Raw genomic sequence first — 14,464 nt, 5'->3', positions numbered from 1 at the left:
TTTTGAGACCAAATTTCATGCGTGTGCTGCAGTCATCGAAGAACGAAGAACGAGCGTGACTGAGACCTAAACCCAGTTAGTGGAGAACTGTAGAGAATCATCAGAGATTTGGAAAAAGTTTTTCTCTGAAATCGATTTCCATAAACAACATTACCAGCATCAATTTTGTCTCGCAAAATAAAATACCAAAACAACGGAGCGTAGAGAGTGCAAAACAGAAAAAAAAAATAGGACAGACGACAAAATTGTTTTTTATTTCAAGGACTCTTATGAAGAAATATTGCCTAGCATAGAAGTCGATGTCCTATAGTTAGTTGGAAACGTATTTAAATCTGAACATTCCTGAATTTAAATTGGATTGAGATTTGCATTTTTCGAATTTTTTCTCAAATAGCAGAAAAAAGATAAAAGTGTGGCATGGAACCTGTAGACAGATTATTTACCTGTGTTTGGATAATTTGAATTCAAGGATCCACTAATGTAAAGGGAAGGGCAATTTGATTCACAGTTTAAAATCAAATCTTTTTTTTCTTAAGTGGTCATGACAAATTTATTTTTTCTTTCATTTTAAAAATACTCGTATTTTGAAAAAAAGGACGAAGTTTGAATTCCTTGTTGAAATAAGAATTATAATATTTTATTAACAAGCAATTGAAATTACATGGTATTATTATATAACAATTAATGAGCATAGCTGCAAAGATAATTAGCTCTGAAAAAAAACATGTTTTGTGATTCGAAACAGTGAAAGCCTTCTAGGTTGCATCAAATCTTGAATCGTCAATTCCAAATTCAGAAATAATTGAAACAAAAAATGTAGTCACAACTTCTAACAAAGAAGCAAAAAGCAGAAACAAAAAACAAGGAAACAGCTCCATTCGACAGAAAAAAATTTTCGAAAAGAAATTGGAATCTTGATACCTGAATTTTTACTTGCGACATATAGGAACTATATGGCAAGTTTTGCATTCGTGCAAAATTTCGAACTCGAGATTTTAATCAAACATGATATTACGATGGTAGACAAGTCGAAAAAAGTGGGTCCCGCGATTCCGTCCGGTCGGTTTTGTCTGTCTGTCCACGCTCCTACAGCCTAAACCATTGGGTCGATTGAGTTCAAACTTGGAAGTTAAGGTTTTGAGAAGATTCGCGTTAGGCGTTTTTTTCATTTTTTTTTTAAGATCAAAACTAACAGTGGCCACCATACAATTTTTTTGGTCAAAAAACGAAAATTCGAATTTTCTCAAAAACAAACCGATAGATTTTCTTTAAATTTTCTCTAAAATTTTATTTTTTAACTTGGCTTCTTTTAATAAGAAAAACAAATTTTTGTATTGCTCAGGAAAGGTACCGCTCATAGAACCGTTATTTTGTTTTTTAATTTTCTCACCAATTTATAAACCGAGTTCAATAATTTTTTTTTCTGAATAAGCTTTTATATTGCTTTAACAATATTTGATTATCAAAAATGCAATTTTTTATTGTTTGGATTTATAAAAAAATATTAAATTTTATTTTTTCAAAATTCGATATCTCAAAAACGTTTCAACATTTTTTTACGAAATTCAAACGCATAGCGTATACTAACAATTTCTAAACAACTGCGTACCAAAAATATTTTTAGAACAAAACTGAAAAATTTTATATATAAAAAATTAATTTAAAAAAAAACCGCTCTAACGATTTTCATAAAAAAAATTTTAAAAATAAAATGTTTTTTTATTTATAAAATGGCATTTAAATTTTTGAAGAAAAACTTATTTTTCGGGCGAAATTTTGAATCTTAAAAAAGTTTTTTTTTTTAATATTTTAACTGTGCATGAGCCCGAAAGAGCGCATTATTTTGACAAAATTGTAATTACATTCCTAGCTTTTATTTTAATTAGTGCATTTGGTACATATTTATGTATTTTTATAACTAAAATTACTGTAAATAACAACAATGGCCGCCCATGTAGCGCAACTGTATCGGATTAACGAATATGATATATTTAATCAACAATATATTTAAAAGTGTCCATCAAGAAGTAATATCTTGGTAACTTTGTATATGTGATTTTAAAATATTATTCTTTACGAAAAAGGTTCTTTTATACATGATTTACTTGCCTTCGCCTATATAAAAGAATAAATACTCAGTAAAAGTTATGTATATGTATTTTCTATTATAGAATCACTTTTTCAACGTATACACATTAACCTATTTATAAAGGTATTACGTACAACTTCTACAACTACTGCTTACGTGTCACTTCATAACTAAAATCCAAAACGCACAAAAACCTGTCTGTAAACAACACATGAATAGCAATTTCTTGTACCTGTTCGTATGCTGGTTATTTTTTTTAAACTTTAACAAAATACATAAACTGAACGTACAAATTCCATGTTTGCGCTGAAAACTTGTAGTAAATAAGGAATGTAGTATATACCTTTTAGCTACCAATAACACTCCTTCATTATCATCATAAACATGTCCTTATCTATCTATCTGCATAAAGCTAAGAACGCCAATGAACTATTCTTTATTCGTTTTGGACATCTACCTGCTACCTAACTACACAACCAATAGGCGATCGCTTTACAATTTAAACATTCATGCCTTTTTCTTATCTTATTTATTTTCCATCCTGGTTCTTCTAATATAAAATTACAATAAAGCTATCTAAAGGAAAAAAGCTTTGAAGGAACAAGTTGAATCAATATCGAACGTATCGTAGCTTTATACATAATACAAACCATTTTTCATACACAAAGATCGTACCCAAGTAAAATAAAAGAATGTAAATAAAAACAAATATCGGTAAAAGATCCTAAGCAGCTGACGTAAGCATGCAAAAGTTTGTTTCATCCCCTTATTAGATACAATATTAAGCCATTTTGTTTTTTATATAAAGTGCATTGATATAAATAAAACAAAAACAAATTCATCAACCTTCATATGGAAGCTCTTTATGTGAAAATATATACAAGGATAGACTCAAGTAGAATGAAGGAAATTGTGTAGACTTTCTCTCGCTCCCGCTGAATTTCTCAACTTTCGATACTAACGCCACGCTAACGACTCTGCATCTGGTCACCCTAAAAGTTTCTGCTCATGAAATACTATGGTTTTCATTATGTACAATTGTACATATTGGCATTTATATCTTTGAAGACAAACTTATTTTACAGGTATATTTTCAAATCTTATATAAGTACTTTTTTAAACATACTCTTAGCCTACAGGAGCAAGTTCGTGCGACCCAGTCGTGCATTTTATTTTAAATTAGATTTCAATAGATTTCTAGAACCTTCCCATCCCGCCTGTTGATTAGTCTTGCTTAAAATGTTTGTAGGCTTTCGTGTTTTGTTAAAAAAGTTGTCAGTTGAATTATTCTAAAAAATAAACTGCAAATTACTAACAATATTTTGCGAATGAAGAAAAAGTTTGATTTCTAAATTTATTTTTGGTGACGAGATTTTTAGTCGAAAACGAATTTTATTAACATTTCTTGAAAGTTGTTATTTCTTATATACACAAATGCAGATTTATTTTTTCCAAGAAAATTAACCATAAAATGAATTCTTCAATTTTTCACGAGATATCGAGAATCAATTTTTACAAACTTTTGGTACAGTTTTTTGTATGTAGGTTCTATATTTTGTAAACTGTCTACGATTGTTATGGATTTTAAATTTTATGAAAAATCTTACTGTTGGATCTTTCCAAAAATTTTACTGAATATTGAAAACAATATTATGATGAATAAAGTTTTAAGTCAATGTATTTGAGTTTTGGAAAGAGTCGAAAATCTATTTTTACCAAGTTTTGTCATATTTTTATAATGTTTTGAACTTTCCATACGAAGTTCCTGTAATCGGTCCGATTTTTTTAATTGAAAATTTTGACATTTCTCGACGTTTCAAGGTCCCTAGAGTCGAAATAAAAGATTTTTAGAAAGATTTGTGTCCGTACGTTCGCGACGTCTTTTCGTCGTCCAAAGCTCAAAAACCAGTTAAGATATCGACTTCAAATAAATTTCGTTTAAAGATAATAATGCAGAAAGGACCTTCAAAAAAATTGCGTGGCTGGTTTTATTACCATAGCAATCTAAAAAAAAGTGAACATTTTTGTTAACCCCAAATATCTCACGAACCAACAACGGAAAAGACGTGAATCAAATTTTATTTATATATTGTAAAGCGATACCAAACAAATGTATTTTTGGAAAAATGCAATTAACTGTTTTTTGCTTAAATAAAAAAAAAACAACTTAAGAAAAATATCTGTCACCTTCAAAGTTTACGAACAAAAAATGATCTTATCTCCAAAACAATTTTGTGCAACGAAAAATAACATTTCAAACATCTGGTAAGATTTTGAAAAAATCAAATTGACAGTTTTTTTTTATAAAAAATAAAAATCCAAAAAAACAATATTCAAAGTTGGTAAAAATTTAATTTCGAATCAAATATCTTTTCAAAAATTTGAGATTATGGTTTCCAGCTAATTTTGTCTTATAAAAAATATTGTTTTCAACATTTGATAAAATTTTCAGAAAATCGAATTGACAGTTTTTTTTACAACAAACAGAACCTAAACAAAAAAAATAACAACAGTTTTTGAGATCTGGATGACGAAAAAAGCTTCCCGAAGGAACAGACGTACGAAAGTTCGTACACATGCCCGACATCTCTCTAAATGTCTTTCATTAAGACTCTATAGACCTTTTAACGTCGAGAAATGTCAAAATTTTAAATTTGACAAATTGGACCCATTACAATATATTCCTATGGGAATTTAATAAATTTGGTTATGCAACTGTCCGTTGGGAACTGGGCCCTAGTGACTTTTTATTCTCATTAATTTCTGTATGTGAGTAATGAGTTCAGCTGTGGAGGGGAAGCGCAGTTTTTAGCCGAATCTGAGCTGCTAATTTTAGAACGAATTTTTCATGATATAATTTTCAAATTTCTCAAAAAAGGCAGTATCCGTAAAAAAATCTTTATATGACACAGGCAGGGTTTGAGCCCAAGACTTCTGGCATGAAAGTCCTACGCATTAACCATCAGTCCACAGGTACTACTTTCTAGAACCTTTAGTGCTTCAATAAAGATTTTCAATTTTTGGTTAGTAAATAAGGTCATACTGTAAAAGAAACATCTTTCAGTCTTGATATCCTAGGGGTCTTTTGCTTAATAAATCAAGAAATGTGAAAGTTTTTAGAATAAAACACCTACATACACTGCACATAGTCCAAAAAGTCTCCGTACCTCAACTTTTTTTGTTGATTCTAAAATAATATACCTATTTACTATAACAATATATTAGAAACAGGTTTTTGAAAATCACAATAATTATTTTTTTAAACTTGGTGAAGGTGGAACCTAACTATTTTTCAATGTTATCCCTTTGGTTTTTACATTTTCCTTATACTTTTTGGACTATGCAAATGTATGTAGAATTAAAAAAAAATCAATTTAACCGATGAAGTATTAAAAGTATGATAGCTTCTAAATTGAACATTTTAAAATTTAAAGTTGCAATATTTTAACATTTTGCACTTGCAGCAGTTGTTTTGCAGTCAGAAAGAAAACTATCCAAGAATGATTGTTGATTAAATATCACAGCTTTTCGATTCTACTTCTATAGAACATGATAAAGGACTTTAGCCATAAAACCACATTTATGACAACGTTAGTTATTATTCCTATAAGAAATGACATTGAATCATGACGTCAAATACTGAGATTCTCAATTCTTTCAGTTTAAAATTCTGCTGTATTAATACAAATATTGATACAAAAATAAACCTCATTATCATTTTAAGTAAAAGAAATTTCAATCATTTTCTTTCCACTTGAAATTGTATAAGTTCCTCTCATCATTATTAGAAAAACACAGTTTTCTTGTCGAAAAACTTTTTCACTTAACGACAACCTTTACCTGTTTAAACTTTTCTTAATCGAATTTTCATCAGCCGCATCATCAATGTCTACCGGCGAAGTTTTCAAATTCGCATAGCCATTTAATACTTCCATCAAAACCGTGTTTATTAAATTAGAGTACTTCTATAGTACTTTTAAACAAAGCTCATTTTGTATACCTTTTTTGTGTATTTAAAATTTAATCAAAATCCTCTAAAATTAGATTCACATCCCATTTTTATATTAACCGTTATTTCTGTTAGCCATCACATTATTTTAAGGAGTATTAGCAAAAACATTAACAAAACATTTGAACATTTAAATGATTCAAACAAAAAATAAACTAAACCTATATTTGAGCTGCTATCGCAAGCAAGAAAAAAAAACGACTACAACAAATTAACGATAATTACAGCTATTAGCATAAAGCCAACAAAACTGCCTCACAAACGACCCTAAGTTTTTTTTACCCTTTTAATTTGCTTTGTGATCCTTTGATGTGGAGTAAAAATAATACCTAAAGAAAAACATGCAAAAAGAAACCCTTGTCACCAAGAAATAGTAATAAATGACTATAGAGGATTAGTGTTTTTGTATTAATGGTCAATTAAATTGTGGTTCTACCTAATTTTGGCTCGAAGGGGATCTTTTTCTCTTTCGCAATAATATGTATATATTAAACAACAATAATTCAAAGCGGTTCTGTGGTGGCGAAGAACTTTTGTTCATGACTTGAAAATATTATTTTTATTTTGTTTTTCCTATTCGTTTGCTTCTGGTTGTTCCTGATGGTTCCATTAAAAGGGATACACCCTATAAACAACCACATTCGAATGTGGTTGCAAAGAAGAGAGGGTGTGACCTAAACTGTTCTGTGTTCCAGAGCCAGACCCTTTCTGCTCTGTTTAGAATCAACAAAAAATATTCCATATCCTTTTTCGCTTTTACAAAATTATGTACGTTGGGCATTCATATATCAGTAGCAGCAAAGGAGTAAATAGGAAGCCATTTTGACCACCCTGGGTTCATAAAATGGTTTTCTACATTCCAATTTTATCGCATAAGCAATTTTTAACGCATTTTATATAAGAAACGCTTAAATGACTTGTATTATTTCTCTATCCTTGAGTTTTGGTGTATTAGAAATTCGAAAAAACCATTGAAAATTAAAATGTTTTGATAAATCACTGAAAAATCCTTTGTGTGAAAGTTTACGCCCCAAGCTTTCGAATTTAGGTCGAAATCATACTTTACAGAAAACCACATTCCGAAAATTAATTACTATAAATGTACTTCCAGGAAAATAATAAAACCACTCTGGTGTTGATATTAAAAAATAAAGGAAAGAAATCCAATTCCCTCGGCTGCATTTAGATTTTATATAAAAAAAAATATTAATTAACAAAAGAAAATGTGTTTCAAAATGTATGAATATGATGGTAATGTGATTACCTTATATTTTCGAAAAACCTCTGAAGCGATATAGAAATTTAATATTATCTGTCTTCTCGTCTTTTATGTCATAATCACAATACCACTTACATAAATGTGAAACGAAAACGTGTCCTCTTTAAAGAAAAAAAAAATACAAATCTGAACGCAGCGGGAATTACAAATTTATATCCTTTAATCATAAGTCCTTCAAAATACCCATGGGGAATGCGAGATTAAGAGCGGCCTTGTGCGAAAAGTATCTTCCACATACAGAAAAAGAAAAATGTTTGATACAAAAAAAAAAACTAAAAAGGTATGTAACGAGTATACTCTGTACTTGTACTTTTGAATTTAAATAAGTTGAAGTTTCATGTGCAGCATATTGTATAAAGCCCTTCGGGTCTTTAAGGTCTAATAAAAAAATATATGAAACTACATAATTAGGTTACGTTACGTGGTGCAATATTTGTTTTTCTCATATAAGGGAATATTTCCTTTTTTTTTCTAATTGCGTAGAAGAAAAATATTAAGCTCGTTATCATTACATTTTTTAATCCTTTTTTACATAAGGCTAAATATTTTAAGTCCCTTTATGAGATTTTGAATTTTCAATTTTAAAGAGGAAAGTGATGATGTGGAGGAATTTAAATACTTTGCTTTAAGGTTACTCAAACTTAACCTTTGTCATGAAAAAGTCTTCTCAAATATGCTGGTCAAATTCCAATTCTGCCATTATTAGCACAGAAGGAAGGTTGAACAACTATAATTCATAATTGGAGCTACATGAAACACTTTTTTCCAAATATATCCGGAGCTTTGATATTGCCTAAAGCCGAAATGACTCAAACCTCATGAAACTTATTCGAGAAAGTATAAACTGTTTTAGTTATAATTGCTTCTTAATATCAGCTGAGCCGAAAAAATCTTACTTAATTTCGAAAATAGTGATACTAAAAAGTCTAAAATGACCGTTTTCGAAAACTTCCTGCAGACATTTTTTTTTCGGCCAATTTCCGTGAACCAAAAATATTTATAAATCCATACTTGTTTTTTAAATCGTGCATAAAAAGTGTGATTGAAAATATTTTTTTATACTAAAACTTGGACATTGCTTTTGTTAAACCAAATTCAAACAGCTACAGGCGTAGCCGATGCTGCGACGAATTTCACTGAGTCGGAAGTTTGAAAACTTTTCTGTGACTTATGTTGCACGTGTAAAATGATTCGAGGCATGAGTAAATAAATATCAATTCCTTTATAATACTTTGAAAGCTAGAAATCTTTGATAAGTTTAACAGATGCTAAAACAAAATGAATTGGAAAAACTACATGTTCCAATCTTATGTTTTATTATGCCTTTTCCTTCTGTCGATCTTTCGCACTTGATTTCACAAACATAATCAGCAACTTACCCTGTATTTTCAAAAAAAAAAACTGAAAAACGTTTTTTTATTGAATGAATGTTAAATATTAAAAATAGAAATAGAATATCGCACGCTTCGTCGTCGTCGGCATTAGGTACATCATCCAACACCCACATAGAAACCAAAGTAAATCCCATTCGATTGAAATATCCTAGTTACTGCTTGCTGTGGTGTCCAAAATTATATTGATTTCAGTTTATTTTGGGTTTGATTATTTTATTTTCGTATATCCTGAAAAGGAACACACAACGAATTTTAAAAACGTGACTAGAATATTGTTGAAAAAAAAATGTTGTGTGTCTTTTTGCATATGTCGTAAAGGAAAGGATTTTTCCTTTCAAATCTAGAAGAGCTATGAATCTAATTTTAATCCTCTCTCTGACTTGCTAAATGTGGATTTTTAAAATAAAATCCAAATGCTCCATTTATTGTCCTTAACAACTAACCAAATAATAGAAAAAAATTGTTTTTTAATTTGCAAATGGAATTTCGAATTTCAACTTTGAATGAGAATAATCCGAAGAGGTTATGTTTCAAGGAGAAGAAGACATGTAAAGTCTTTAATTTGATTATACATTTTAATGAATTGAAAGTATTGGAAAGACAATAGAATTTAATATTGAAATTAAATTTCTTCAAAAGCTTTGAAATTGCATTTGTCTCACTGTTAAAATGTTTAATTTCCCATAGGAAGTTATTGTAATCGGTCTTGTCTTGTCGCATTGAAAATTTTGACATTTATCGACGTTTTAAGGTCCCTAGAATGGAAATAAAATATTTCTAGAGAGATGTCTGTGCGTGCGTGTGTACGTACTTTCGCATCTTTTTTTTTGTCGTCCCTAGCTCAAGAACCAGTAGAGATATCGACTTCAAATAAGTTTTATTATACGGATAATAATGCAGAAAGATGCAGAAAGGACTCTCAAAAAATTGAATGGGTGTTTTTTTATCATAACAATTTAAAATGTTTTGATTACCCTAAATAGCTCATGAACCAATAAGGCTAGAGACTTGAATTAAATTTTGTATTATATATTGTAACATGATGCCATACATATACATTTAAAAAAAAAATAACTAACAGTTTCTTCATAAATCAAAAAAACTGAAAACAAATATTTGTCACCTCGAAATTTTGTGAAGAAAAATTGATTTTATCTTCAAAAACAATTTTGTGCACCGAAGATTAACGTTTTTGACATATAGTACAATTTTTAGAAAAATCGAATTGACCGTATTTTGAATAAAAATTAAAAACCTACAAAAAGTAATAAAAGTTGATAAAAATTGATTTTCGACTCAAATATCTTTCAAAAATTTGTGATTATGGCTTCCAACTAATTTTAACTTATAAGAAATATTGTTTTTAACATTCTCAAAAATTTTGAGAAAAATCAAATTGATAGTTTTTTTGCAAAAAATAAAAAAACCTAAGAACAAATTAATAAAAGTTGGTAAAAATTTACTTTCATCTCAAAATATATTTTTTTCGATAGTCAATAATTTTTATAAAAATCCAACTCAAAAAATTGATGTTCGGCTTTCAAAATCTCGTGAGCAATAAAAAATATTGACTTCAAATTAATTTCGTTCATCCAATTTGTATTTATGGAAACATTATAGTGGAACCGAAGTCAATGCTGAGGATATGGAAGGACCACTTCTGCATACTGTATAACGGCGACGACGAACTGAATTCCGCTGTCAGGTAGGATGATCCATTCAACATAGACGACGAAACCAACAGACCCGTCCTCATGACTTAGGTGAAGTAAAGATTGCCAAATCTAAGCCGCTGGAGCGGATGGCTTGAATGCCGAGCTCTTTAAAGCAGCTGGAGATAAGTTGGTTAGGAGCATGCACCAACATATCCATAAGATATGGTCGGAGACACTCTAAACTGCACCAACTATAAAGGAATCAGTCTACTTAATATCGCCCATCGTCAACAACCTGATAGGTCCTTATCAGTGTGGTTTTAGACCAGGAAACACAGTTGATCAAATATTCACATTACCTCCACCATCTTTTCATCGATTTCAAGGCCACATATGACAGCATCTACAGGGACAAGCTATAAAAAGCCATGTCTAGTTTTGGCATCCCTGCCAAACTAGTCCGTTTGTGCAGGATGACCATGGCGAATTCACGCTGCTCCATAAAGGTTGGAAACAACTTAACAGAACCTTTCGATGTGAAAAAAGGTTTAAGACAAGGTGATGCGCTGTCATGTGATTTTTTTAACATCGTGCTTGAAAGAATAGTACAGAGCTCACACGTCAACACTAGAGGCACTATCTTTCAAAAGTCTATCCAATTGTTAGCATATGCTGATGACGTTGACATAATCGGAAGAATTCACTGGGATGTCAATGGGCCTTTTGTGAGGGCAAAACAAAGTACATGCTGTCGTCAAGAAAGGACATACAACACCGACATCTTGGTCAAAACGTCAAATTCGTCAGACGTAACTTTGAGGTAGTCAAGGACTTCGTCTACCTAGGCTCCGCTATTAACGCAGAAAACAATATCATATCATATCATAGCATTGAGATCAAACAAAGAATAACTCTTGCTAACCGCTGTTTCTTTGAGCAAAGAAAGCAATTGAGTAGTAAAGTCCTCTCTCGAGGGACCAAAGTGTTCCTATATAAGACCCTTATCATCCCCTTCCCGCTATACGGTGCAGAAGCATGGACTATGACAAAAGCGGATGAAAGCACCTTGGGACGCTTCGAGAGAAAAGTTCTTCGTGTGATCTAAGGTCCCGTATGCATCGAAGGGGATTGGAGGAGAAGATGGACCGACGAGCTGTACGGGCTGTACAGTGACGTAGACTTAGCCAGAAGGGTAAAAGTCCAACGACTAAGATGGCTGGGTCACGTAGAGCGCAAGGAAACCAATGCTCCGGTCCGGAAAGTCTTCAAGTCCACGCCCACAGGACAACGCAGTAGAGAAAGACCGCGGATCAGTTGGTGCGCACAAGTGAAAAGTGATGTCACCAAACTTGTAACGCGAAACTGGAGACATATAGATAGTGACTGAGCTAGATGGACAAGTTTGTTGGGTGAGGCCCTAGCTCACACAGGACTGTAGCGCCACCTTAAGTTAGTAAGTAATTTGTATTGGTTTCTATAAGAAATACAATTTTTCAACTACTAAAATTGGTAAAAATTAGTTTTTGACTAAAAATCTCGTTAAAAAAATATGTTTCGAAATCAAACTATTTCATTACTATGCAAAATATTGTTGGTCATTTTTAAATTTTTAAGAATAATTTAACGGACTTTTAGACAAATTAACAGACTGGATGGGAAGTTATCAGGGTGGGTCGTATCCCATCCTCTTTTTGAGTTCTTAAGCAGCAAATAAATTTTGTAAAAAAGTTGTCAATACCACAAAATATTAAATAGAATAGCAGTACAAGTTTATTCAACTGCCTTTTATATCTTCTTATTACATAAAATATGTCTCTGTTAAATTATCACTTTCCTTAATTGTCAAAAAAATAATGGCATTCTCCGATAAATTAGCTGCATCTTGTTTAAGGAATTGCGGCAATTAAGACGAACACTGCAAATTTTCAAAAACTGTCGTTTTATTCTGTAGAAACATATTTTAACCTTTCAGAGCAAAGAACATTATAAATAAAATCCGTACTTCATATTGCTTTATTTATGTATTGTAAATTGAAAAACATTAAAACTTACTGGATGAATTAAAATCCTATTTAAAACTTACCAGAGTTCAATGAAAGACAAAAATCTCTTTCTGAATTTCCTTGGATATAAATCATCCATTAAAAGCTTACAGATTCAATGCACCCAGAATAAAGTCAATAAAATGAAAAATCCAAGTCCAACGTCCATTATTATTTTTCTTTTCCTCTTGCAGATGCTATTCCTCGTGATAAAATATTATTTATTGCAATTTAAATCTTTTAACATACAGTTACCAAACAAGTTGCACTTTATTTCACGATTTAAATCGTCTTATAAATGCTCTTATTCAATAGTAAGAGAGAAAATATATAATATATTGAGAAAAATGTGATTTAAGACTTTAAAATTTGGACCTTATATATTTTTATACTTTATTAATTTGTGTTATTTTATCGCACTCTTATTTTATTTTTACATTTTGAATTTTAATCACACTTGAAATTATAATATTGTATCTGTTTGATTACTCCTGTTTTTTTAACTTTTTCTTAAAAGATCTTAATACAATACATGCTAGTATGCATTTTTAGGACCAAGTTCCAGATTAATGAGTTTTGTTGAATGTTTAAAAAAAAATTCTTTTAATTTATGTTGTTTTCAAAAAAATGACGAACACATCACAGTCTGCTAAGCAAGTTTTTAACTAAGCATTGCATTCATTGAATTCACCTAAAGTTTGGGACTTCAAATTTTACAATCCTCAATCATTTGAATTTTAAAATACTGGTATCATTTTTAAAATCACTTGATTGCAGTCATTTTAGAATTCATGAATTCTTTGCATTCACTTGAAGTCTTAGTCATTTAATTTTTTTTTTTTTAATTTCTAATCTTAATATATATAATTCTTCTGTGAGTGTGTATGTCACTGAACTTCTTTTAAACGACTGGACCGATTTTGATGATGGTTTAGATTCACAATTTTGTCCGCTGGACAATGTTTTTTAAACACTGGTAGCCCGCGTCATATGCAGGAATATATTCAAGATGCCATGACTTACGTACGTGCATACAGCCTACCTGATCTTTTTATCACATTTACGTGTAATCCAAACTGGGATGAAATCAAAAGTTTACAGTTGCCAGGTCAAACATCGATGCACTGTCATGATGTCACTGCACGTGTCTTTAAACAAAAATTAAAATCTTTGATGAATTTGATTACACATTACTCGGTATTTGGTGAAACGCGTTGTTGGCTTTACTCTGTTGAATGGCAAAAACGAGGTTTACCTCATGCGCATATTTTAATTTAGTTGGTGGATAATGGATAAAATACGCGCAGAAGAAATTGACAAAATTATTTCAGCGGAAATTCCAGATCCGAATGTTGATCCAGAATTGTTTAACATTGTTACTACAAATATGATCCATGGTCCATGTGGCACTCAAAACATGATGTCGCCATGTATGGATAATGGAAAATGTACAAAACGTTTTCCAAAACCATGTGAAACTGATACTATCACCAATATGGACGGTTATCCATCTTATCGACGTAAAGACGTAGACAATCGTGGTCAATCATATGAATTGCGTCTGTCAAATGGCGTGAGAGTAGATATTGATAATCGCTGGGTAGTTCCATATTCGCTATTGCTGTGCAAAACCTACAAAGCGCACATAAACGTTGAACTATGCAGTTCGGTGAAGTCTATCAAATACATTTGTAAGTATGTTCACAAGGGTAGTGATAAAGCTATATTTGCTGTTCAAAATGTAAACGACAATGACGAAATAACACGTTATCAAATGGGTCGATACATAAGTAGCAACGAAGCTATTTGGCGCATTCTTACGTTCCCTATACTTATACATGAAAGGGATCCTGTTGTTATACATTTGGCTGTGCATCTTGAAAACGGACAGCGTGTTTACTTTACAGAAGAAACTGCACTACAACAGGCTTTGACTTCTCCAAAAACAACCTTTGTAGTCGACAAGATGCTGTTGGTCAATTCGAAAGGACGTTGA

The 14,464-nt window shown here is 31.1% G+C and overlaps 1 protein-coding gene across 1 annotated transcript; it reads left to right on the top strand.

Moving 5' to 3' along the window:
* Window positions 1-13,756: 13,756 nt before the first annotated feature.
* LOC129945188 (uncharacterized) lies at window positions 13,757-14,464 on the top strand. The gene has a single exon (XM_056054845.1). It carries the CDS (start codon window positions 13,757-13,759, stop codon window positions 14,462-14,464), a length of 708 nt encoding a protein of 235 aa, XP_055910820.1.

Source organism: Eupeodes corollae, chromosome 2 (assembly GCF_945859685.1).
Source record: "Eupeodes corollae chromosome 2, idEupCoro1.1, whole genome shotgun sequence".
In the NCBI taxonomy this organism is placed as follows: Eukaryota; Metazoa; Arthropoda; class Insecta; order Diptera; family Syrphidae; genus Eupeodes; species Eupeodes corollae.
This window is presented reverse-complemented; position numbering and strand designations above follow the sequence as displayed.